Source organism: Nelumbo nucifera, chromosome 5, assembly GCF_055504915.1.
Source record: "Nelumbo nucifera cultivar China Antique chromosome 5, China Antique-T2T, whole genome shotgun sequence".
NCBI classification, from domain to species: Eukaryota; Viridiplantae; Streptophyta; class Magnoliopsida; order Proteales; family Nelumbonaceae; genus Nelumbo; species Nelumbo nucifera.
Window position 1 is genome coordinate 11,938,473 of NC_142653.1, and position 26,490 is coordinate 11,964,962.

Here is a 26,490-nt window from a genome sequence, read left to right on the forward strand (position 1 = left end):
CAGATGTAGCAGCATGATGATGCGAGTACCTGGCTCAACTAGCATCTACTAGTAGAAATGCTGGCATCCCAAATCATCCTATTTTGGGGATCCCACCTTCCCAATGACTATTAAATGGACATTCTATTTCAGAAGACTGAAAAAGGAACCCCTTACGGGTTGGTTGATTTGGATCATTCAGTGACTTGACTGACATCCATTAAGTCCAACAATGGTGTTATGATTATAAACAGAGAAACCCGCCTAGCTGAACTTTTGTTTATTCCTACACTAGAACCTTAATTGAACTATAATTTGGACCCTGTGAACTGGAGTACAAAATCTTTGGATGCTTACCTACCACACTAGTCTGTCAAGGACCTTTGAGGAATAAACTATATGCTCTGACAAAGATGAAGAAGAAATAGATGTTTACACTTACAGGGAGAACACCAAGAAATGACACCCAAACGCTTGAATTGAGTTCGGAGCTTTGACGCTGCAGACTCGCAAGCTTTCGTTGCTCCCATGGTCGTAGCAGAAGCGAACTCCACTCTTCTCATCTCTGAAGTCTGAGTGAGTTTGCCATAACAATTGGCTACCTTTTAATTTTGAATTAAAAAGAAAAAAAAAAGATGCGTGGTAAACAAGTTTGTTTCTCTTTCTCATCTGCTATGTAACCGTCGGTGACGGTGATGAGCCCAAGAGAAAAGAACAACGATGTATATATTGTCATCTCCACTGTCTTCGTCTGAGATGTGTGGCTATAGATAATATTAGAACTTAGAAGCGATGAAATCCGGTTTGCGTAGCAAATCATGGTTCATGATGAAGCTGATATGATATTTCGTATCGGTTCAGTATACTGGAGACAATTTGAACTTCATTGAGCCATATTGACGCGTTCGACCATTTGCATTTGCGTAATTATGTAAGATTGTTGAAACTTTGGAAAGGTATAGAGTAGAAACAGTCGGGTCGTTACGCACAAGAATTTTTACACAAAAAGATTCAAGGATCCGTAATCGATAATAGCAAACAGTTTTTTTTTTAATCAACAACGTAACCCCACAAAAAGAGGATGATGCATGGACCTAATTAACAAGCATCCAATCCATGACACTTCTTACCAAGAAGCAATAGGAACTCATCTTAAACCTTTAAATCCTTCCACAGAATTCATCCCAGCTAAACTGTAATATGGAGTCCATATTCTGTTGAGCTCCTTCCATCATTTGCAAGGCCAACTCAACCATGGATTCTTCGGGAACGAGGAATTCATCATTAGGTTCCATCTCTGTTTGCAATGATACATGATAGGCATCATCAACAGCTGCATCTTGACTGTGAGGCTTGTTCTCTGTCTCTCTGGTTTGTGCATTCTTGTACGCATCCATTTCTTGGTCATACCGTTCCTTGTCCCTCCTACTCTCCTCAATGTATGGCTGCAAGAAAAGAAACTTTCCATACTGAATATGATGTTCAAAGGTCTCAAAACTAATCAAATTTCAGGCTTTCAGCGCAACATCTGTCCTAGGTGAGATCACTAGGATTATATTGGAAGAGTATGTCTCATTTGATCGCTAGACAGATAACTTGAATTTGAATGCTATAAAATGTAAAGAAGAAAAAGCTTCAACCCATTTCAACCTGTCGATCACTCTCAGAAAGACATTTCCATGCATCGTTTGCCATTTTACGGATGTCTTTGCCCGATCGTCCTCCATGAATCTTCTTTAACAGATTGCATTCCTTGGTCAGGAAAATCTGGTATGCATTCTTTGGTCTCCGCGGAGCATTTGGATCCTTGTTTCTGCCTTTATGCTTTGATGATGACTGCACAGATGGTTCTTGGATTGCAGTGAGCATGCCCACTGGCTGCGAATCATGATCTTCCGGACCTACACCTTCCATTAAGTTGGGGATAACAGCAAACTGCTTTCCAGCAGATTCATCAATGTGACAGAGAAAACCATCCAATTTTTCTGAACCAACCATGACTGTTATCAAGTAGCCGCTGTTAAATTCAGTTTCAATCATGCCTATGACAGTCTTACCTAGTTGGGCCCCGGGATCAACTGAGAAAAATAAATGCATAAGCAAATAAAGATGAAAATGAGAACACAAAGAAGCCTTTCATGAAAGAAAGAGAAGAGAATAGAAAACCAGAGAGTTGACCAGAGGCTTCATTGATGGGGCTGGATCCATCAACAACTCCTGCGAAAAGCAGCATTTCGAATAAAATAGAAAGGGTATTTTGCAAGAAACTTCTTTACATCCAAGAAAGAAAACGAAGCCACAAGATAGATGGGACCTCAATAGTGTTAAAACAAAATCTGATGTTCAGACCACTGTCCTGACATTTGGCTCTTCTGAAACAGGACTGGGCTTTGCATTTTTACGTACCATAAGTTCCGGATGACTTCCGAAGCATCTCTAATAAGCAGATCAGCTCAAATCGATAAAGGATCTGTTTATAAATATCGTGAAGTTGAAGACAAATATCTGCATCTCTGTTGGTCAACTTCAATGCAGATGCAACTTCAGCCCATTTTCCATCTCTACTAACCTGAGAGAAATGTAATTTGGCTGAACTTTGAAGCTAAAAAAAAAAAAAGCTTATGCACCTAAAATCTATTACTAAGGTATAAGACACTTGATCAATCATTTCTTTTTACTACAAATTGAACCAATGGAATAGAAACATAAAAAGAGACTTTATAACTACAAGAGAAACATTATTAAAAGAAACAGGGTGAGATATCGTAGCTCCTCTTTTTGCCTCCAGAAAAACTTACTCTCCTGCGAGTTTCTAAACTACCCAGTACTAAAACCAGGAAGATCATCCCTTTGATTATTTTAAAACCATCACTAGACATTTGGATGTTACAAGGGTGGTGTTGCCTGCTTTAATTATTGTAGAGAAGATTCAAAAGTTTTAATTTTTTTCCGTAACTACATAGGATGAAGTAGAACCAGCTGTTTGAGAATTATTTTGGCCTTTTAACTCAAAACTGTCAATTGTCGATACTTCAACCCACCTGATTATCAACAACTGATCCCTTTATTTAAGCCTGATATATCCATCGTCAAATAATGACTCCACTTCTTTCTCCACTGTCTTACAATTCTAGTTGCGGTTTCCTTCTATTTCTCCCCCTCCACTGCCGGCCGGGAAAAAGCTGCATTAATTACTAACTCGAAAAAGGGATAATAAATAATAATCGAACATGTTGCATTACCAACGGGCAAAGGAGATGAGAAGGTTTGGTGGGGATCAAACAAGAAATAATTTACCTGTAGAAATCCTCCTCTCATCGTGACTTCTTTGTAAAGCAGATACAAGTCCAAGACTGCGTCCCCCACTTCAACACTGTCACCATGATAGTACTCGATTCAATTAATGTCAGCTGAAAATTGAACCAGAGATAGGGGAAATCGAGAGCAAAGCACGCTAAACAAAATGAGCGAAGAACAAAAAAAGAAAAAGAAAAGAAAAGATGGCCAACGTCAACTTCAAGTTATAAAAAACTTTCTGCGACAAATTCGAAACTCAAGAAACATCTCCAACGAAGTTCTAGAATCAAAGAAACAAAGAATCCGGAATCTTAAAAATGGTTCGTTTCATTAATTAATAAACTCACTGTAGACTTGGTTGAGATGGGTCATGAAGCTTCCTGAGTTTGTCGTAGAACGCGGGCTCGTCTAAATCCGGAAACATGGGTCCCTGCGGCTTCGAGCTTAGGGAGGAATCGTCCTGATGAGCAACTGTGGGCGTCAGCGCAGACGCAGAGGCACTCGCTCCCACAACATTCGAACTCTGAGAAGAGCAATCTAACGACGACGCCTCCGCTTCGACCTGCATATTGAACAAGAGCAAACCTCAACTGCATTAATGACTTCCACGAATTTGAATTTGTACGTGAACGACAGCAGCGTTGCACCAAAACGTGAGTATCAGTAACCATAAAAGATGCTCGATCGTTCCCTTACGACGGTAAATATATGGAGGCTGGAGAGCCTGGAGGGCAAGTGAAAAATGTAAATATAGTAGCCTACACGTTTCGCACATGCAATTAATAAGGATTACAGCTACGTGGGTTAAGGGGAAGACTACAAGTTAACGAGTTATAACCTTTTATTTGACGATAATGCCCTTGTTTTTTTTTTTTCTTTTTTACTTTTTCTGTTTTACGCTGCTGGCCTGTTTTATTTTTTATTTTTTTTCTTCTCAAATCCCTGAGGAACCTAAAAACAAGGTGATTTCTCCCTATATCTTTTAAATTTTAGAGTAGAAAAGAGGGCTGGTGGATTTGGGCAGGGGATGACAATTGCCAAATATTATCGGTGGAGATCCAATACCCAAACAGACGGCCTACAGGCAAGTTGGCAGGTTGAAAATACAAAAACGTGTCATGTAACAAAATCATAAATAATTCAGATTTCAAACAAATGCATTTTTTCTGTGATTTGATATAAAAAAAAGCACATGCAGATTATATTTAACGTGTTAGGTTATCCCCACATTGGGAAGCCATCTCCACCACCAACCAGTTTGTGAGTACATAATTGAGATTTCAGACACTCATATCTGCGCTTCATCAACATGAACAACAAAGACAATATCACAATTTCAGTCGAAGAAAATTACAACGTTTATTTCAGAAGCGGTTATATCTTATTACTTTATATTAATTAAGGTAAAATGGAAAGACTTACGCTGTACTTTGGAATATTAACACTTGGGCCTCGTTCATTTTCCAAAATTTACTGAGGGATAAGTTGGTCAATAAAATGATCATTTTATCTGCGTTTGTTTTTCACTATAATGGGCCAATGTTACTCAAGGGCATCAGTTATCTGGGTATTGTGTTCTCTCTTCTTATTATGAATCCAGATCTTCTGGCCACAATATCATGTCATCGCAGTGCCATATATGCAGAATATGCCAATGCTGTTGTAGATAGACGGGGCAGGGCAGCACGTCATCCTCCTTATCCAGGTAAATAAAAATGAACGGGGCATTATGGACTTGGATCCCTGAACTTTCTTTTACGACAAAAAACAGTTCCGAGTATTTTTTAATTTCCAATTACATTGCTCATGCCATTAGGATTCCGTCAATTTTGCATTTTTATGAGACCATTGTACCCGTCCTTCAAAACTTGAATCCGATGCAACAAGAGGGGGCAAAGTGGTCAAAACAGACGAAATGAACTTTGCTACAAATTCTTACAATCCATAGAATAATGAATACCGCCACTTGAGTAAAACTATCATTACGTATTACGTAGTAGGCACTAGCTGCAAATTCTTACATTCAAGACTTCCTCTTATTTCCAGTTATAATTCTTCTCCAATTATAAAACTTAGCTACCTGTACTCTTTACCCCCCAAAAAAACTACCTGTACATTTCATGCCTGCATAAAATCACAAGAACAAGCCTTAGAAATATCCTTTGTTGCCATAAAAAAACAGGGTTAACACCTCACACTCACAGATGTGCTTTCTGTGTCTACGTCTCTAGTTTTTGTGCATCTCATGGGAACAAATGGATAAGATTTGCTTGCATGTTCATGGAGATCTTTGAATCTGAATGGCGCCCATACTTCCATCCCGCAAATTCATAAGCACGCTACAACGAAATTTCTATGTATGTCAGTCTTATAGTCTCGAGCGACGTATGCATCTGATGGGATTAAAAGGTGCATGCCTACGCACAGAAGAAAATGGCTTTCCATTCAAAGGACCAGGCGGTTTTACATCCCATCCTTCAATGTTCTTGGGGACACACACGTCAAAGAGTATTTGACCCAGAACCCCATATGCATTGATTCTTGGCGGGTTCTGCACATGGACCAATCCTTCCCTCCGTTCATCTGGCACTGACCCCACATCTCTACCCTCCTGATAATCCACTGAGCTAGGCAAGAAGAAATGGTCACTCGGCCCAATAGCAACTCTGCGTAAGCTCTGATTTGAGCTAACCGCTACTTTTCGAAGGGTACAGATTGACTCAGATATATCATCATATGACCTTTCCTCTCCCATCCTTTCTCCTTCAAGTTGTTGAATCTTTCGGGCATAAACTAAAGCAGCCTTCCCAAGCAATTCAGTCACAGCAGCCTTATAATCAGTTGGGTAATGTCGGTAGTGACCTGTGAGGCAACAATTCAGATGAATAAGATTCAATAAGGTAGAGCCATGGCAGTATCGAATCATTGGAAAAAGAGGAATCATATGGCGGTGTTTGGCATGCTTTAGGACTTTCTGATTCTGGTTCTTGTGCTCTTAAGTCTTGATTCTTAAAACAGTATTCAAAGTTTGGATAGCAAGAATCATGAGAATGTTTTTCAGCTCAAAACTCATCCCACAAGCATTTGCAGAGCTGAACAAGTTGGCTTCCCAAAAGAATGATTTCCAGCTTAAAGCTCATTCATAATTATCCATCCCCCTGAATAGAGTTGATGCCAAATACCGACTATGCTACAAGAAGGAATAATTACTTGTGCATTCCTAGGAAAAACTATCTATTTTGTATCCAAAACTCAATACAAAAAATCATATCTAAGTTTGTTTGGAGTAACATATTTGTTATCACATATGAAACAGAACTTAATAATGTGATAACCACAGTGCAGATACCAGTTAAGTTTATTAGTACCATACCTACATGAGGGGAGCCATTCCATTTCACTAGTTTCACATCACCCCCAAGGCCTTGCAAACGTTCAGCAAAATTACATATTATTTGAAAGGGAGCAAGCTCATCATCTTCTGAGCAAAAAATTAGAAATGGACCCCCAATGCTCTGCCAAAAATACATGCACGAAGATGGTCAATATAGCAAAAGAAAGGGGAAAAAAACAGACTGACTACATGGCTGTACTTCATATGAATAAACTTACAACTGAGGAGTAGAGAGTCTGCCAATACTCAGCACGCTGTGATTCAAACCTATTCAGGAATAGGGCATCCAGGCCAGAAGAAATTCCATTTGCTATCCATGACATCAGTCTAGGTGGACGAGACATTTTAAGAACTGTGGGATGAAGAACAAATCGAGTACCCAAATCACTGGTAAAGTCTGTAGGACTAGAATCATAAATATGACCACAAAGGCAGTCTCTAACAAGCCGATGCCCATCCTAAACAAAAAAAAAGACAAAAATAACTAAAGGTAAACCAATATTAGTGTAAAAAAGTCTTAATTCACAAAAACAGCACTAACCAAAGCCAGAGTACAAATTACCGGGCACCTAAAACATACAAAAACATAATAGATAAAGGTAAAAAGTCAAAGATAGCCTAGCCTGATCCACAACTACTTTAGGTCATTAGGTAACATAAATAGTACAATATTTAGAGAATAGAGGCAAAAATAAATTAGAGAAAAATTGCAAAAAAGAACACCTACCAGATTAAGCATGCCTTCACACTTCCCATCAATTATCTGCACCATAGGGGAAATAATAAATTCCCATTATCAAAAGAGAAACATTGAAAACCAATGATTCATTAAGATCCACCAACGGTTTAGAAACCAAAACAACAGGTTAATGTCTTAATCTCAACTGCAGGTCTGCAGCACATGAGTGAAAAAGGTTAGGTTTCCAAGTCCTCAAAAACATTACCTGAAGAACCTTGTACATGCAAGCTTTTGGACCCCCAGAAAAAGCTGCAAAGACGACAGGGGAAGGCCTAACCCTAAGTTCCTGCATTTCCAAAGTGAATAATAACTTATTAATGGAAATTACACCACCTGTTGAAAATTCGAAATTCAATCAAAATTATAAGCTACTCTACTGCTAGACTTACTTTCCAAATTCAGTGGAAACTCTAATTCTAACGAGTAATATTTTTTTTTGATAAATAATGAGTAATAATTTACTGATAAGGCTAATTTCTAAATAGGGAATCAGTATTGCCAGAGCATGTTTTTGTTAATGACATGGGACTGTTTTGTTTACATGTTCTTCCCAATTTTTTTTTATCCATGTTTTCCCCCATTATTTGTATAAATAATTGTTTCCTTCCTGGAAAAAGAAAAAAAAAAAAAAAGCATGTGGGACAAAATAGTCAACTTCCATCCAAATATGGCACATATGACTGGGTAATTTGGTCTGAATCAAATAGAAGGTATTATATTCTCAAGTACAGCAGTATATATTGGATAATAAGTTTTCAATTCATCTAGATCCCACCCGACTAATATTCCTCCTACTCTTTCAGCACCAGAGCAGAGACCTGGACCAGATTGTAGCCTGATACAAGTTATTGTGAAATATCAACTAAGTGAATCCATAGAAAGATTGAACTTATAGTTGATGTACTATAATATACCAACCTTGGCCAGCTCATTGAGGACACCAAATGCTAGTGATGTGGCCTTCTCAGGGAAGAATCTGCACAGATTTGATATCGAAATCCAAAAAGCAAAATAGGAAGATGATTTTAGTGTTTAGAATTAAACTATTTCATTCAGAAAGCAGCAACACAGAAAATAAAAGGAATTAAACAATAATTTAAAATTCTAAATGACCTAAAATGATGGGCAGGAGCTTGACCATTTATCCACAAGCGATGTACCCTTTAAAGATATACATTTTGAGCCCATAAAGAATTGGCGATAAAATCATGGAACTGCTGAGGGAAAGATGTACAGAAATAGAAACTTGGAACTTTTGGGGAAGCAAGAGATATGGTGGTCTTGAGCTAAGAAACATCCCTCTCATTCTGGTTCCTACTCCTGTGCTTCCTTTTTTAAGGCCCTTACCCAACCTCCCCTTAACTCCTTTCAATCTTTTCCTGTCAAGGAGGTATGGTGTAAGCCTATCCCTCCTAGAATTGGGGCTTTTTGCTGGGAAGTTGTATATGGAAGAATTAAATACTTTTGACTGGTTTCAAAGAAAAAGACAAAAGCAGTGCTTATCCCCTCATTGGTGTATTCTTTGTAAAGCCAATGGTGAGACTTGCTATCAATTATTTATTTCTTGTCCCTTTGTTGTTGGCATTTGGTAATGGTTTTTCTCCTTATTTGCAAGTGGACTCCTCTGAATGAGATCGCAAGTCTCTTTGCTGATTTCCTCCAACAGCACTTGCATGGCCAAAGACGAGGGGGAAAATTATGTGGAGACATACAAGGGCAGCAATAAGCTAGACAATATGGGAAGAAAGAAATTCAAGGATTTTTATGGAAAAGGAATGACCTAAGGAATCATTAATTGAGACCATAACAATTGGAGTTAGGGCTGTCAATGGATTAGATATTGGTCCAACCCAACCTGGTCCAGTATGAGTTCCATTACAGATGGACCAGGTCCAGTCCAATCCAATGAATACTTTGGACCATTTTGGACTGGTCCAATTCAATGTCTAGACCGTCCAATCTGTTCAAATTGGTTTTAATTTAGATTGGGTCTAACCAAAACCTAGTCCATTAACACCTATACTCTTATCTTTGGTCAATGGACCAGATTTTAGTTCAATCCTACCTAGTCCAATATAAATCCATTACAGATGGTCCAGGTCCAATCCAATCCAATCCAATAAATACTTTCCACATTAAGTATGGACTTGTCCAATTCAATGTCTTATTGGTCCGTCCAACCTGTTAAGACAGGGTCCAACCCAAACCTGATCGGCTGATCCATTGACACCCCTAATTAGAATGGTTCATTGATTGAAATCCTTAGATGCTTTATCACGTCTCCTTCAGTGATACACTTAGTCCATGTTCGGGAGTGCTTATTTTTAAGTGTTTATTTGAATAAACACTTATTTTTTGGCCAAGACCACACCAATAAGATTTTTTTTTCGCATTAGGGAAATAAGCCCAAAATTAAGATGCCCAAATTTTGAGCTTATCTTTAAGTGCTTATTTCCTTTCTGGTCAATCTTGGCCTGCCACATCATTTTGAAAATGCCTATACTACCCCTGTTTGAAATAGTGCTTTTTCACCAAACACTCATGAAAGACAAGCACTCCCAAACAGGGGCTTAGAAAGTGGAAGGAGATGGAGAATTCAGCCATCAACAGGACTATAGTCACTCCTGTAAGGTCTCCACTGAAAAGAGGGTTTATCAACTTAAAATTTGATGGAAGTAGCTTGGGAAATCCGGTAATCTCAGGAATTGGCGGCCTATTCAAGGATGAAGAGGGTAAAGCAACTGCTTTATTTTCAGGTCTGGCTGGTGACAGAGACTCTTTAAGAGCTGAAATGGTTTTGAAGGAAAGGATGCAAAGGGCAGGAAATATGAACATCGAGAAGCTACTTATTGAAGGGGACTCCAAATTGGTAGTGGCATGGCTTCAAAGTGAGGACACTAAGCTGTTGAGATACAACAATGTGAAGAAAAAATTTAGATGGATGAAAAAGAGTATGGAAGTAAGGATACAATGGGTTAGTTGCTGTATGTTTCGATGACATTCCCACAAATGACTTGCTTAGAAAGTCAAAAAGGTGGTGGCTGATTCTTCTTTTCCAAGAGTTGTTATAAGGCCTGTTTGGGTCCTACCTCCTAGTGGGTTTATTAAGCTGAATTTTGATGGTAGTAGTGAGGGGAATTCGGGCCCTTCAGGTATTGGAGGTGTTTTTGGAACAAGGGAGGAGTTATTGCCCTTTACTCGGGGCCAATAGATGTGGGAGACTCCTTGAGGGCAGAAATGTTGGCTGTGATGAAAGGGATCCAAAAAGCCAAGGAGGTAAATATAAGAAGGGGATTCAAAGATGGTAGTTAGCTGGCTGCAAAAAGATGAGACTGGCTGGTGGAAATTTGTCAATGAAAGGAGGGAATTTAAATTTTTAAAACAAGATATAGAGATCAAATTGCAGTGGGTTAAAAGGAGTGCAAATGCCTTTACTGATGCTTTGGAAAAGCAAGGGGTGGGAAGGGATCAACTCTTTTGGGCTGTTCTGTAATTGCTGCATGTTTTTGTCATCTTGGAGAGAGTTAAGAAAGTTTATCTCTCTCCAGCATGTTCACTTGTATCTTCTTCATTAATTAATGAAATTTTCTGGTTATTGTCAAAGAAAGTTGCCTCGAAAGGACATCATAGACAAAACTGTCAAAAAAAGTTGCAATTTCCTGCCTAGGAGGGTGGATAGAGAGAGGGGAGAGCAGGAAGATAAGCACAGTTGTATAAGAAAAATCCAGCTATCGAATTAACTCCACAGCTTAAACAGGTTATCTAGATTGTACAGCCTGTGAATGCTTCTTTTCTTTTCTTTCTTTCTTTCTTTCTTTTTTTTTTCTTTTTGAAGAAAGGTAAGGTATATTGTATTAAAACCAAAAAAAAAAAGTAATTGGTTCTCTGTACAATGAGATACTGTACACATTAACCCTTTTAGGACCTCAAAAAAAAAAGTCCTCCTGCAAAAATGTATATGGTCCTCTAACTATTTGACATACTTAATCATGTAAGTTATGCTCCTTCGACAGGTTGCACGCCTATCATAAGTAAAAAACCAAGCAAGGCCTACTTAAATATGTCATCTCTGCAACCTATACTAAATTCCCTATTCAGGCATTCCAGCTTAAAATATAATAGCATTGTTCACCTAAAAAAATAAATAAATAGAACTACAATTGAGAAGTCTATACTGCGTGTCAGGTTGAGCTTTCTTCACTTAAGCATGGTATCGATTTGTATTGGTTTGTACTTTCAAAGGAACCTTTCAGTTCTTTTAAGCATAGAATGCAGACTTTTAAGTTTCCAAATTATCAAATTAAAGCAACAGATAATACTTAATTCATGTTCACCTTCATTCTATTACAACAATATCTGCTAAAATGGTTCTTATGATCAGCAACTTCTTGATATCCTTACAAGTTTTCTGCATCCTCATACTAAGCTGCTTAAAGTATTTGAAGTGCATACATATTCCACCTGGCCACCCCTGTTATATCCTTAACCTGGATTATGAGTTTAAGCAGATGACTTAAGTCCACTTCAAAGGCCACAACTTTTATGGATACGTTAAATAGCAGCCAAGAGAGGGAGAAAAATAAATATCGTTTTATTCGTAATCAGTAGAGCAAGGAACTAATGCAACAAGTACTATAATGTCTTCTCAATCCCTAACAGAGGGTCCACATATCCTATATTCTCATATCTCCACTACCAAGAATGTAGAACGACGTTCAACCAATCCCATCTTTAAAAGATGAAATCAGCATGTTCAATCTCCACTCAAGCACTTAGGTCGTCATCTGGCTGACGAAGATCAACCTCCCAGCGTATGCATCTCTAAATTTGATAAAAGGCATGTTGTCGGTTGATCTAAATTCATGATCTTAAGTTCCCCCCTCCATTTCCCAAACTAACTCCGAAACTATATTTCTACAGAACAAAGCAACCAAGTAAATTCACCACAGCTCAAAACTATAATACTTGGAGCTAAACCTCCAATTTAACAATCTGAAGTAAAGCACAACCCAAGTTCGGGAATTCAGTCGAATTTAACAGAAGAACAAGCATCAGAAGTGAAAGAATACATTCTAAGCAAAGAACGAAAGAAAAAAGAAATCATCAAAAAACCAACTAAGAAAATTAAGAAGAAGGAAGGAAGGAAGAAACCGAAACATTAAAAAAAAAAAGAAGGCAAAAGACCAATTAAGCAAATTCAACTTACAGATTGAGAAAATCGGAATGACAGACCAGGGAATTCCATCCGAGAGAAGCGTAGAGCTTAACGTACGAGTTTACATGCTTCTCCTGACTGGACATCCAAGCGAACAGCACGACGATTCCCTCGACCTTCCCATCCTCCTTTCTTCCCCAATAAAATCTACCCCCATCTCCCCACATCTCCACCTCGTCGGAGGGCCAAACCAGATAACTTTAAGGTTTTGCCCACTTTCCACTCAAAAAACCCTAACTCCTGACCGGAGCTCAGATTAAACAGACATGGAAACAATGCAAACACAAAGACGGCCAAAGAGGAGGACAGAAAGACTCATTCTACTCTCTCTCTAGCTTCTAGGGGAGGAAAGATGCGGAGGAACAGCAGTAGGTAGAGTTCCGTCTGGGTTTCGCCACACGGGTTTCCTGCTTGAAACTCTCTGTATGAGAGAAAAATCAGACCAGAAAGCAGAAAGCCATTGTCTGATACTGCTAAAAATGGTAATGGATGGACGAAGCGGAGGAAAGAGTGCGTATGTTAAGCGGCTACCCAGTAGGCGCACGATAAGGATTACATTATCTTTTTGGCTTGATCCTGCATCAGACAGATTCAATGACTGATTGAGAGGAGGCACGTGCTTTGTATTTTATAAGCGTGCGAGACCAACAACAAACTGTCACCTTTTGCGTCAAATCTCTTTAAAGTACTGCTAAGCCTTACAAGTTACTATCGATTTCAACCCCACAACTCCGATGGGGTTAAAGGCCCATACACTGGGAAGAGACCGGATCTGCTCCTCATACAGGGCGCCTCACTCGCGCTTTACAAGCACATCGTATCTAATACATGTATTGGGAATATCTCTCGTATTTATAACTTATTATTCACGGGAAATGTTCTCAATGCACGGTGGATGTGCATGTGAGGCGCCTCCGTATGAGGAACAGATCTGTTCCCATTGAGAATATCTTTTGTTTTTCAATGAGAGATGTTCTTAATATACGACTATAATGGTTTGTTGAAACAGTGTTGGGAGCGTTTATTTATGGTAGATCTGAAATCGATTGGGAGATTCGCTTGGAAAACAATTCTCTAGTCTCCATATATAATGATTAAAGATTTCCGAAAAATCGCGCTGATTTGCAGTCAACCGTCGGATTATTGTTGTTATCTATTCCAATCCAACGGAGAATGTACCAAAAAACCGTTGCACGGAGATGAATTTATCAAATTACCATGAATATTGACTCGAAATAAATTTTAGAACAGAAGCAGGGTGTCAGGGTTCGTATCTGCTACTCATAGAGCGCTCAGCATGTATCAGCCGAACATCAGGAATATCTCTCGAATAAGGTAGGATGTGGAATGTGGATAATGAATGATGAATGATGAGTGAATCACCATCCAAATCGTGCCATTTCAGCTTTCGTAGCCAAGTTGGCATCAAGTTTCGAGAATTACCATCCTAATCCAAGACTGATAGAAAGTTCTGGTGGGCCAAAGCCAAGCGACTTTTGGATCCGGTTTCCTCAAAAGGGTTCGAGCCCAGCACCGATCGGGTTCCAAACGAAGACCAAGCGGCTAAAAAACAACGCACGAATTTGCATAGTTAAAAGTTATCTGGTGGACACTGGACAGATCCTAATCTTCTGTTTATGCAAGTAGAGATAATGGAGAGAAGATTTTGTTGACAAAACCACATTTCTTGTTCAAACTGGCAATCACATAAATAGTTGCAACCTATCAATTAATATGATAGACCCACGTATCCAAGTGGAATTTTCTTTTCTTATTTTATCATTTTATGACTATTAAGAAACGCAATGGACTCCATATTCTGAATTTTCTAATTTACATGCATGTGATGAGAAAGAGAAAGAGCATATCACAAAGGTGTGGTTTCACGCCAGTCCCAGTGTAAAGATATCGGCCCATGTATTTAAATATTGGCTTGGAATCTTATCATCGGTTTTATGGCCCACTCAACAGTTTAAGCGTTTAGCTAAATCTAATGCTAAATAGATTTAAGTTTTAACAAATCATCCTTTAGAATACAGCTGACAAGAATTATCTTTTCTGTATTATTAGCGGGGACATGTATAGAAATACGTAAGAGTATATAATTGTTTTATATTTTAATAACTAATCTGATCAAATTCGACTCAATTTAGACAAACTCTCGACCTAACTAGCTCAATTTGGTTGGCGAAAACAGCATGCAACCAAACTGAACCAATACTTGAACACTCCTAATTGTAGCTAAATTAATAGTCTAATATCTAATAAATAACAATAGTTTAGTATATGTTTGGCATCATACTGCATATGAGAAAATGATGCTGCAAATGTGTGGGTTGGAAGCATCATTTTTTGAGAAAATGATGTCATTTTTTTTTTGTTTGGAATGGTTGCTGCCAAGTAGGACGTTTCCTGGAGCAACAACAACTTTCTCTTTGGTACCAATGCTCTTCAGCACTGGTATCCATTATCCAGTGCCACATCATTGTTCTATTGGCAGCAACAAGCTACAACTCCAAGAAACACCAAATTTGGCGTTGCTCCAAGCCATGCCTTCCCGATTTCCGAGGTGTGGCTTGGAGCACCGTTTTAATGGAAAAACGATTCCAAATAAATGCCCATTTCTTGGAGCACCATTTTTTTCTGACGTGGCACTGATGCGGCACCGTTTTTTGGACCAACGACAACGATTCCAAACAAATGCATAATCTCCAATAATTATTGAGAGTTATAGCAGAAATACACAATTATTGAAAATAAATTTATAATGAAAATACAATAAATATCTAATATAAATATAATAATTACAAAAATACAATAAATACTAAAAATATATTAAATTAGTCAATAAATAGTGTAATCTCAAAAAATAGTTTAATCTCTAATAAATATTAATCGATAAATTATATAAAATAAATAATTAGTAGAAATAAATTTATATCAAAATTATAATAAATTAAATTTCAAAAGTTCAATAGTAGTTGCTTAATATCCAATAATTATTGAAAATATTCTCTTAAATAACAAAACAAATATATATTTATAAATAATTATTGAAAATGTATTTATCAAAAATTACAATAAATAATTATTGAAAATACAATAAATATTAATTTTATTATATACAAATATATAATGAATATACACTATTATTAAAAAATTATTACTAATAAATATTATTTTTTTTGAAAGTTATTTTCTGTAATTATTAATTGATATAAGTGAAATTATTTATTTACAATATTTTTTAGTTACTTAAATAATATTGTTATTTAAACTTTTAAAATATTAATTATTTATTGAATCTAATAGTTCATAAATTTATAGTGATTACTATTATTACATAATTCGTTATTAATTTTGTAAAATATTAAATTATTATTAATATGAATATATGAAATCGGTTCTAATTATTTTTCTACTTTTGAGAAAATATTTTAAATTTATTACATAAGTTCGTTATTTTAACTATTTAAAATTTAGTCATGTTAAATATTTTGTTACTTAAATATTTAAATAATATGTAAAATATTTAAAAATTTCGTTACTTGAAGTTAATTTATTTTAAAGTTTTATGTAATATTAAATATTTTGTTATAAAATTATTTATCTATTTTTAATGTATTCTTATTTAAGATATTTAGTTATTTAAATATTAAATAATATAATGTTAAATTTGTATTATTTGAATAACATTTGAATTGAATCATTCATAAAAATATAATTTATATTGTTACTAAATAATTTCATGATGAATTGTGTAAAAATATAGAATTTTTAATAATATGAATATTATTAAATCTATTATAATTATTTTTTTTTGTTTTGAATAAATATTTTAAAGTTAGTATATAATTTCTTTATAATATTTAAGTAATTATGATTTTTTTAAATTAAAACTTTCTTTAGATAGATGTAGATAAAAAGTAGGGGAGAAGATAAATAGGAATTAGTGATAGTTTAGGAGAGAATCTTTGTCCTAAACTAGAAATAATTAATTTAAGAGATAAATAAAAGTTGGAGATAATTTAGGAGGTAAATAGGAATTAGAGACAATTTAGGAGAAAGTGGGGGAAAGTGATGCCACTTGGCTAAATATTAGAAAAGCAAATCCCTCATTTTTTATGGTTGTTAGAAATAATTAAGCCTATGTTGTTTCCTTATTGGTTTAATGGGTAATTATGAGAAATTAAAAAATAAAAAATTCAAAAAAAAAGGAAATTAGGAAGGGGTTTGGAGCAAGGAAAGGCACGGTGACATGGACTTTTTCATATATATATATATATATATATATATATATATATATATATATATATATATATATATATATACACACACTAGCGGGGACCTGCATGATTAGACCTGTTCATGGGCCGGGCCAGGCCGGGCTCGGGCCGGGCTTTTACTCTTCATTAACAGAAATATGTTAGGCCCGAGCCCGAGCCTGGCCCGACCAACGGGCCTACAACATGGGCCCGAGCCCAGCCCTAATAAAAAGCCCGAAGCCCGACCTAATAAAAAAAATTAGAAATTTTTCCTATTCAATAATCAATATAAATCAGATTTTATTTACATTAAAAAAATATATAGATTCAAAGTTTATTTATATTAATATATATATATATATAAAGAAGGGAAAGAGGATGTAGAGAAGAAGAATTCGGTTGGAAAAAGAAGGGAAAGGTCTATGCATGATGCACGGGAAAATCTGAAAGATTGATTAATTTTATTTACTATTAATTAATTGATAAATAATAATCAAAGTTTGTTGTTAATTAACTAAAAATATTCAAATTTATTGTTAATATTTAAAATTTTAATAATTGTATTCTTCATTTAATGTTGATTTATAGAAAATTATTATTATTAACTTAATATGAACAAATATTTTTAATAAACAATCTACCCCATCCCTGCCCTACCTCGTAGTCAAGACACTCTACCCCATCCTCGCCTCATCCTGAATGTCAAGCGGGTTTAGGGAAAGGCACCCACTTTCTATTAGGGTTGGGAATCCTCGAATTTCCCCTCCCTGACCTTAGTGTTGGGCGAGTTCAAGGCAAGGCACCCACTTCTCGTTAGGAATAGAGAATCCTCGAATTTCCCCACCCAGTCCTTAGTGGCAAGCAAGTTCAAGGCAAGACACCCACTCCTAAAAGTGGGTGTCAGGCGAGTTCAAGGATATACCGAGTATTAGACACATGGTAAATTTCTAAAAGTACACTAAATTATTGTCTTTAACTTTCAAAAAATGTAATTTTATGAATATTTTGGAAAATTTATTACATTTGTGTAATTTTGAAAATTTATTCAAATTTATTTTTAAATTATTATTAAATAATTTGTTTTTTTTAATGGTTTACTTACAAAATTACACTAATTTATCTTATATTTTCTAATATAAACTAATCAATAAATTTCTTTTCCCAATATTATACTAATTTATCTTAATAATTTGTGTAATTATTGGTTCAAATTACAGTTTTCCCTTTGTCATACTCATTTATCTTTAATAATTTTCAATAATTTACAATGAAAATTACATAATTTTTCAATAGTTTTCCAAAATCAATCAAATGTAACAAATTTTCTTAAAATTTCCAAAATATTCCAATAATTTCAATAAATATTTAGTACATTTTAAATAAACTTTCAAAATTTTTCCAAGAGGTACAATATTATATCTTTTAATTTCCAAAATGTTATTTTACAAAAATGTAGTTTTATGAAAACTTCTGAAAATTTTATTGCGTTTGTGTATTTATGGAGATTTATTGAAAATTATTTTAAATTTTTATTAGTAATTTCCTAACAAAATTTCACTAATTTTATCTTTACTTTCCAATATAAATTAATTAATAATTTCATTTTCCAACATTATAATATTCTATTCCCTCATCTATATTCAGTTATTAACTATAGTAATAGAAATAACTAAAATTTTATACTTTTTAATAATTGTTAAATATAATTCTCAATTTTATATAAATTAGTTAAAGAGTTTTCAATTTCTATAAAATGCTGTTAATTAAGATGAATATAATAGTGTTTACCCAAAATGCTTTAAAAAATTCATGATGAGTTAATTAATAACAATATTGATTAATTTCTTGTAATTTACCAATCGTATTTATTAACTTTTGATAATAACACTATTTAATACTCATTGAATATGGATTGGATTAAATATTAAGTGTATTTAACTATTTATTAATTAATATAAATATTTTAAATGAGAGAGAGTGGGATATAGATTGGGGTGAGAAATTTTAGGTAGTGATTAAGGAGTGGAGTAACATGATACGTTCCTTTTGTTTGTTTGTTTGTTTTTTTTTGTTTTTTTTTTTGAAAGAAACCCGTAGGCATAATTCCATTAGATCGATGAAGAGTACATTTGAACATGAAAGATTAGATAGAGAGCAAATAAAACCCCGTCTGGCAAGTGGCAACTAACATTTGTCGTCCGTTGCACACATAGTTCACCGATCGGGCAAGAATGAAAGGTTAGATAAAAGGCTGTTGTAGGTAGTAATGATATGGGTCAACTGCCACGGTGGATGATATGGAGATGATCCACCAACATGAGTATGAGTTTGAAAATACTATTAAACATCACCTTCAATAATAACATAACATAAGATAATTGAATCTCTTGGACTAAAAGTAGACCATGATAAAAGAGCCAAAGCTTCAGTCAAGTCATGATGGAACTTTCATGACTAGTTCAATAGAATCCACATCATGTTTAAAAGCATCATTAACGTTGGAATAATAACATAACATATGATAAGGAGTGCACAATATAATAGTGTCTTGTGAATGATTACAGAACAGACAACTTGTATCAATATGGATATTGTGCTTCCGTAATAGCTCAGTCGTGAGTAGAATTTTGTGTGCACAACGCCATAAAAACAGTTTGACTAATGGAGCTAAATACTTCTGTGACCAATAAAGATGTAAAATAGTAGTGGGCACTAGGCATGGCTATGCCAATTACCTTCAATGCAATGCAGATGAAACAATAAACTTTTCCCCAGACTAGATTATCATCCATCTGTGAGTGTGTCAATGGGAGGAGAGAACTGATTGGATTAATGTTGCAATCTTTGTTGGGAGATAATGATGCAACCTGTCAACATCCCATTGTTTTGAAAACTGATTAATGAAAGCTGCAACTTTTGGAGCTTCAGGTAGCATGTGTGCACAATCATGAACAAAGAAATTTGGATCATTGAAAAAAAAAATCAACTGACCAACCATCTCCAATTACCCATAAAACCCCTTGTTTAAGAATATCTTTTATAGAGTTTAAGATTCGCCAAGTGTGAGAAACCTTCTCTTTTTAGAAATGTTTACCATGTAAGTATTTTGCTCTAAAAATCTAGGCCTACAAAGAAAACTGGCCCAATTTAGATAATAGATAGCAAGCCTTTATTTCTATGCTTTGCTGCAACTAAAGCCCAATCCAACTTCAAATTTAGGTTTCAACATGCGCTTCCATTTGGATATCTTAATAGAGAGATTTGAGGAATATTTTTAGGTAGTTGGATTAGGAATGATAACATGGCTTAACAGGAGTGGTGGGAAGGGGAGAGAAGAAAGAGTCAAGGAGAACGTAAAATAGGGTTAATGGAACAAGGAGAGGTATGCTGACGTGGACCGTTTTACTATATATATATATATATATATATATATATATATAGAAAGAGAGAGAGAGACTAGTACTTCATAGTGTTTTAGATCTGTCTTTACTCTTTACCAAGTCAATAATCAATATTCCAAGCAACACAAATTACATGATAAGCTGTTCAATATGTCCCCACAACATTTATCATTCAACCAAATCTCTTCTATCCGTAATGCAAATTGGAAATGTGGCTTAAAAAAATGCAACTTGGAAATGGGAGACAACTAAACAAATGTAAACAAGCCTCTCAGCCCAATTCAATCCCCAACCCATTTACTAAGGCTTTTATTTTTTGGGCTAGTTCATTCATTTGGGGGCCATTCAATTTTTGAATTTTGAGAGGGGAGAAAATTGGTTAATGGGATTTTGGTTTTCATTGGTCGAGATACCGATGTTCTTTTTTTCAGATTTATATAACATTTATGAAAAATTAATTCTCTCCTAATATCAATACCCATCTCTTAAGTGGGGTAAATAAATTTTCTGCATGAGAGAAAAATTACTACCACTTGAATGAGATAAAATTACCCCTTTTAATAATAGTTTTTTATGATTAAAATGATTAAAATAAAAGAATATCAGTACCATTTACCTGGATAAATAGCTCCCAAAAAACAAACGGAGCCTTAAGGTTAAATGAGCCTTTTAGCTTGATCCACATATGAGTCCAATCTGGGATCTGAATATTGTTCGGTATGAAGAAGACAGCACACTATCCAATCCCTCCATTTTAGACCCAAATCCTATCAAGCTTAACACCTCATGGACCGGATGTAAATACATTAAAAGTATAATATAATTCTTTGTTCTTCTTTCGTGAAAAAAGTCAAAAACTACAAAAAGGACTAGTTTAAGAGGATAATCGATTATAGGTTCATAGTTCCAACATATATGGGTAGTTCAATGGATTATGCAATTAGATTTGGTCATGGTGCGTGGATAAGGATATAGACTTAGGACAAAGAATATAGGATTGGACTTCTGGCATGGATATAGATTTGGGCTTCATATTAATCTTCTGTTTAATAATGTAGGACTAATCTTCAACTCAATCTACATGCCCAAATAAAATTGAATTTTGTGACCTATTTAGGGTTGATTCGAAGTCTAATCCAACTTTACAAGTACATAACAAGGTTCAAAAATATCACGGTGTATTGTATCGCTTCGGTACGATATGTATCAGTTTTTCAACCAACTGATTGATACATTTAAATACAGGAAATTTAGGACATCTTTCAAGTTTAAATACAGCATTAGGTGTACAATAGTTGTGGCGTGATGGAGGCTGACTGAAACTTAAATCAGCATAGATTGGAGTGTACAATAGTTTAAAATAGTCTTTTGTCAAGATCCCTCTCTCCTAAACCCCTTGCTTTGAAGGTTGTGAATTCTAGTTCTAAGTTCAGATTTTGAGGGAGTCACGCTTACTGATTTGATCTGTGTTGGAGGCTTTGTATAGGTTTTTTGAGTAATTCACTCCTGATGTTGACATCATGGATACTTATTTTGTTCAGCAAGTTTAATCTAGTTTTCTCAAGTTGTATTTTCACGTGAAAAAAAAAAAAACCAGCATAGAGTATCAGTAGTCAGTACTGAGAGAATCAATATTTTGAACCGTGGTACCTAACTATGCCGCTCTGAATCTGATCCCATATCACATGCAGTCTGGTTTTATGTATATCAACAAAGCAATGATACGTTCAGACTCCGTTTGGTTTGTGGAAAGATTTGAGACTGGAGCTCCAGCTGGAGCATAGCGACCACAGAGTATTTTGTCATGGGTCTTAAGAATTCGGGTTGCAGTTTCCAGCGAGGATTCAATCTAGAGGATTGGATGCAACTCAAAAATAAAGTTCAATTGAGCATGAAGGAGACAAACGAACCATGACGACAGCAATAGGTAGAAGGAGACAAACGAACCACAACGATGATGATAAGTAGAAGGGCAAAGGCGATTATTAGCAGCAGTGGTGGCGGTAGCATCGAGAAGGGAAGGAGAAAGTGAAGGTGGGGCAGAGGATGAAGAAATCGCTGGTCAGCCGGGGGTGAAAACAAAACTCAAGTTTTCTCAAGTTTTTCCATCGGGGTCCTGATTACACGATTTTGGGATCTTGCATCCCACGTTTTTCTCATCCCATCCCCCTATTTCCCTCAAAATAAATAAGAGAAAAAGAAATATTTTTAGAATATTCCCTTTTTCTCATCCCCATCCCACAAACCAAACAGAGCCTCAAAGAAAAGCAAAGGAAAGGAAAAACAATGAACTGATTAGGAACCATTTCCATTGGGTTTTTAGGGAAAAAAAAAACTGCCAAGTGCCTAATACATTAAGTTTAAACCTTATTAAGTATGTATTTAGTTCTACGAGCATTTATATAAAGGTGCAAATGATTATGATATGATCTGATCCGAGATCCTATCCTATTTTGTCGGAGTCAGATCTCTCCTATTTGGATTTTCGGATCGGACCGGAAAATAGGATTGGATTCAGATCACCCCTATCCGATCCGATATATATGTTATTTATTTATTTATATAAATATATAAAACACATATATTATTTATTCATTTACTTATAAATATGTTATTTATATTACATTTTTGTAAATTCTTATATTAATTATTTTTTATAAAAAATATGTATATATATGATGAAAATAGTTGAAAAGATACTTATATTTTTTGTTTTTGTTTTTTTTTAATTATTATATTTTATTTTTCTTTTAATAATTTATTAATTTTTTAATAAATTTAAATCGAATTGGATCAGATCTGAAAATCCGAGTTCTTCATCGGATTCAAATAATCTTAACATTGTTTGATCGGATTCGGATATACCCTGATTTGAATCCAATCCAATCCGTTTGCATCCCTACGTATACATATGGGGTGTTTCTCATATAAATGTTTAATTGAAAAATGTTACTTTAAATGTCCATTGCTTTTGTTGTTTGGTTGGGCGTTTCAAGTAACACCCCATAAAGCTATCTTTCACCTCAGCTCAATGTTTATTGCTTTTGTTATTTGGTGGGTGTTTCAAGTGACACCCCATAAAGCTACTTTCACCTCAGCTCAATGCTTATTGCTTTTATTGTTTGGTTGGGTGTTTCATGGGCATTTCAAGTAGCATCCCATATCTTCCACCTCAGCTTACAATGCTCCAAGTAAGCATTTTATTTCAATAAGCTTGAGACATTGGAAAAACCCAGAATTTGAAGTATTCCCTAAACACCTCAAACACATAAATCCAAGTGTTTTTATTTTTTAATATTTATTTAATAAACGCAGAAACCAAACAGTAGTTTCATGCACAATAAATACCAATGTCTAAGTGGCACTGATGTGGCAGCATTTTCTAATAACCGCCCATAAAACCAAATATAACCTAAAAGATGAGAATCATTAATTTATAGAAAAAAGCAAATGTAAAAGTCAAACATATGTTATTGTTATCTTGAACGAGAGAGAGAGAGAGAAAGAGCATTAATATTTTATATTTTAATCAGTCAGGTTGGGGCTATTCAAAATTTGATAAATACTCAAACCTGAGCCAACCAAGTTGCAGCCCTAATATCAGGAGGGATTAGTTTAATGTAGTTTTGCTTTCATTGATGTAATTGGTAGACTAAAACGATTAAGAATTGAACCAGATCCAAGGGAGCAAAGCTGAGTGCTGATCAAAGCCTATGCTTCAGCGTTGAGCAATTAAGTAGGTCTCATGTTGCTGAATTTAAAATCTTCTTAACATCCTGCTTTCAGCTGATATTTTGGCAGTTAGTTATCAGCATTGTTAATGAATCGTGATGAATTTGAATACTCCATCGATCAAACCCTACCTCTTTAGATCATTCCAATGATTTTTGCCCCATGAGAAATCTCATGGTTTTGGGCATGAAATGGCAGACCCCGTGCTCCCCCCAGCCCATATTATGTGTTATTCCCAGGTAATCTGAAACTGAGGGAATTGTATAGACAAATCAGTAAATAAATCTTCAATGATAATAAAGATGTGGTAAAAAACCAACTGGTATTCATCTAAATTCATATTAGCTTCTCTCAATTGTGGAAGATTTTCAGGCACGCTCCATAGAAATTGCCTATATCAAATTATGACAATGTTATCCATAAAAAAAAATTATGGCAACGCATACTTTGTTGTTTTTCTTCATAGTCCAATCTTACAGCCTTGGAGTTAATCGGAAACAACTTAAGAAAATGGGTATTGAAATAATGGTCACCATTAAGCAATTTGACATAAATGCTGAGGTCATTTTTAAAAATTCAACTCAACTGTTGAAGCATTTATGTCATATTGTACGTTAAATCACGATTTCAACAAAAATGTCATATGTTTTATTTACTTTTTCATTCATTGATTCACATTTTATAAGTTAAGATTTTCACATACATTTTATAAGATAAGATGTACTTATCACCAAGACTTTAACAATTGATGTTAAGGACGTCAGGTATGATGTATCACTTTATTTTTTGCTTCATAATACTATTCATGCACTATAAAATAGTCAAAACAGTCAATTTTATGATTCCTTAAATTACCTCAACGCTAGACCTATAGTCTCCCAATCCTTATCCAGAACGAGAAACCTTTTAAACCAAACATCCAGTCAGCATGATGAGAATTATAAGTATAATGCTCTGTACAAAAATCCGCCTGATTAATTTCATCGACCAGCTGAGGGATAAGCATTTAATTGCCCATATTAAAAATCTGCGTGGCAATTTAAAAAGAGTTCATGATCAATGGAAAACTTGTTTCAGTTAAATTTAGCTATGTGACCTTGACAAGCTATTCTTTCATCTCATCTCTTAGCAGCAAGAGGTGCAGCTGGTGTGGATGAAAGGTGGTGGTTCTCGGTCCACCTTCTTGGCTAGTTTCTGATTTAGTTGCTCAAGGTTCGGTGGTAGTGGAGGAGGAGCAGTTCCTTTCTAGTTCGTTTTTGTGTTTTTATCTTTGTTTTGTTCTGTATTTGTTTGTCTATTGTTTCTCTTTTATTAAATGTTCATTACCCCAAAAAAAAATGGAATAACATAATACAGGGAAAGAAATTTTAGGGGTATAACTTGGGCGAATCCAGCCCAGACCAATGAGGTGTCTTTATATAGGTGTAGGTTGTCGTGAGCTTCACGAAGCGTGACTGAGATCACTAGCCCGTCTTGTTCGGAGGTGGTTTCATGCTTGAAGTCAAATTTCACATGACGTGATAGAATTTATCCGATTATCTTCGAATCGGGTGAGACGAAAGTTAGTTCTATTGATGAGGCGACATAATCCTGGAGGATTGGAGATGATAACCCACTTGTGAAGGAGGTTGGCTGCCACATTGTGCAAGTCACCTACTAGGTCTCGGTCAAGTTGGTGGAAGCATGTCACCTCTTACGCCGACCCGGTCCTTTCCGGGGCATCCATAGGTCGGCCTTCTGAGGTGGGGGCAAGGTAGTTAAGGTAGGATTGGCATGTTTGAAATGCTTCTGAAGTCAATGTCTACATGGCGCTAAGGTGTCATGTGAAGGTTCCAGGGTACCATGTGTCGCAATGTCACTAAAGGGCCAAATCACCCTCATCAAGTTCCATTTGTGAACATGAAAATTGACACCCTTCTAACCAACTTCTTTTGAAATTGTTTTCCCCAAATCCCTTTCTCCTCTCTCATTTCTTGTTGAAATCATACTTTGTTCTTTCCCATAAACGCATAGAGAATCTGTCATCCCAGTAGATTGACTAGATTTATAGATGATATAACCTTCAGGACCAGGATGAAGATGTTCTTGAACGTCAGCTCCAAATGATCTCTATATCCATAATGGACTCCAAATCCAAACAGAACATATAACCGGTGAAATCACAATGCAGGTTTAGTCTGCATTTGGCATATATTCCTTAAGGATTTATCTCCATTTACAGTTAAAATGACCCTATAAACACTGATTTAAAAAAAAAATAAAGAGATAAGTCCTTAAAATAAGGAATGCCAAATTCAGCCTTAATTCCCCATAGTTCAATCTCCGACCTTCATACTTTGCAATTTGGATCTTCTACCCTCTGTCAAGGGTGAGGGGGATCTAGGTATGGGAGCTGGATGGATTACCCTTGTTGTTTAATCCATGAAGTAAAAAGGAAGAGAGAGAACTAAGGTTGTGAAGTTCCTAAA

At 35.5% G+C, this 26,490-nt stretch overlaps 2 protein-coding genes across 5 annotated transcripts; both read right to left on the reverse strand.

Annotated features, from left to right (window-relative positions):
* Positions 1-973: 973 nt before the first annotated feature.
* LOC148791239 (high mobility group B protein 10-like) lies at positions 974-3,973 on the reverse strand. 3 transcript variants are annotated; one of them, XM_088888435.1, is made up of 6 exons: positions 3,624-3,973; positions 3,277-3,352; positions 2,386-2,548; positions 2,146-2,196; positions 1,630-2,057; positions 974-1,424 (listed from the first exon to the last, which is right to left on the reverse strand). In XM_088888435.1, the coding sequence occupies exons 1-6, from the start codon at positions 3,842-3,844 to the stop codon at positions 1,140-1,142; spliced, it is 1,224 nt and encodes a 407-aa protein (XP_088744561.1). In that variant the 5' UTR covers positions 3,845-3,973; the 3' UTR covers positions 974-1,139. The 3 variants fall into 3 exon arrangements, with proteins under 3 accessions (XP_088744561.1, XP_088744562.1, XP_088744563.1); XM_088888436.1 differs by having other exon boundaries at positions 2,158-2,196; positions 3,624-3,972; XM_088888437.1 differs by lacking the exon at positions 2,146-2,196 and having other exon boundaries at positions 3,624-3,972.
* Positions 3,974-5,242: 1,269 nt separating this feature from the next.
* On the reverse strand, positions 5,243-13,155 carry LOC104605936 (uncharacterized). Of its 2 annotated transcripts, XM_010270894.3 has the most exons (7): positions 12,616-13,155; positions 8,328-8,385; positions 7,615-7,695; positions 7,398-7,433; positions 6,889-7,128; positions 6,650-6,791; positions 5,243-6,138 (listed from the first exon to the last, which is right to left on the reverse strand). In XM_010270894.3, exons 1-7 carry the CDS (start codon positions 12,789-12,791, stop codon positions 5,645-5,647), a joined length of 1,227 nt encoding a protein of 408 aa, XP_010269196.1. In that variant the 5' UTR covers positions 12,792-13,155; the 3' UTR covers positions 5,243-5,644. The 2 variants fall into 2 exon arrangements, with proteins under 2 accessions (XP_010269196.1, XP_019054704.1); XM_019199159.2 differs by lacking the exon at positions 8,328-8,385 and having other exon boundaries at positions 12,616-13,103.
* Between the last annotated feature and the right edge of the window lie 13,335 nt (positions 13,156-26,490).

Excerpts from the sequence above, each read along its gene's own strand:
- LOC148791239 (XM_088888435.1), bottom strand. The coding sequence starts at position 3,844 with ATGCAGGTCGAAGCGGAGGCGTCGTCGTTAGATTGCTCTTCTCAGAGT. Across the intron at positions 2,058-2,145 it reads AGCCTCTGGTCAACTCTCTG|TTGATCCCGGGGCCCAACTA; the intron begins GTTTTCTATTCT and ends TATTTTTCTCAG. Across the intron at positions 1,425-1,629 it reads TTTCTGAGAGTGATCGACAG|CCATACATTGAGGAGAGTAG; the intron begins GTTGAAATGGGT and ends CTTTTCTTGCAG.
- LOC104605936 (XM_010270894.3), bottom strand. The coding sequence starts at position 12,791 with ATGTGGGGAGATGGGGGTAGATTTTATTGGGGAAGAAAGGAGGATGGG. Across the intron at positions 8,386-12,615 it reads CATTCCGATTTTCTCAATCT|ATTCTTCCCTGAGAAGGCCA; the intron begins GTAAGTTGAATT and ends AAATCTGTGCAG. Across the intron at positions 7,129-7,397 it reads GTGAAGGCATGCTTAATCTG|GATGGGCATCGGCTTGTTAG; the intron begins GTAGGTGTTCTT and ends TTTTTTGTTTAG.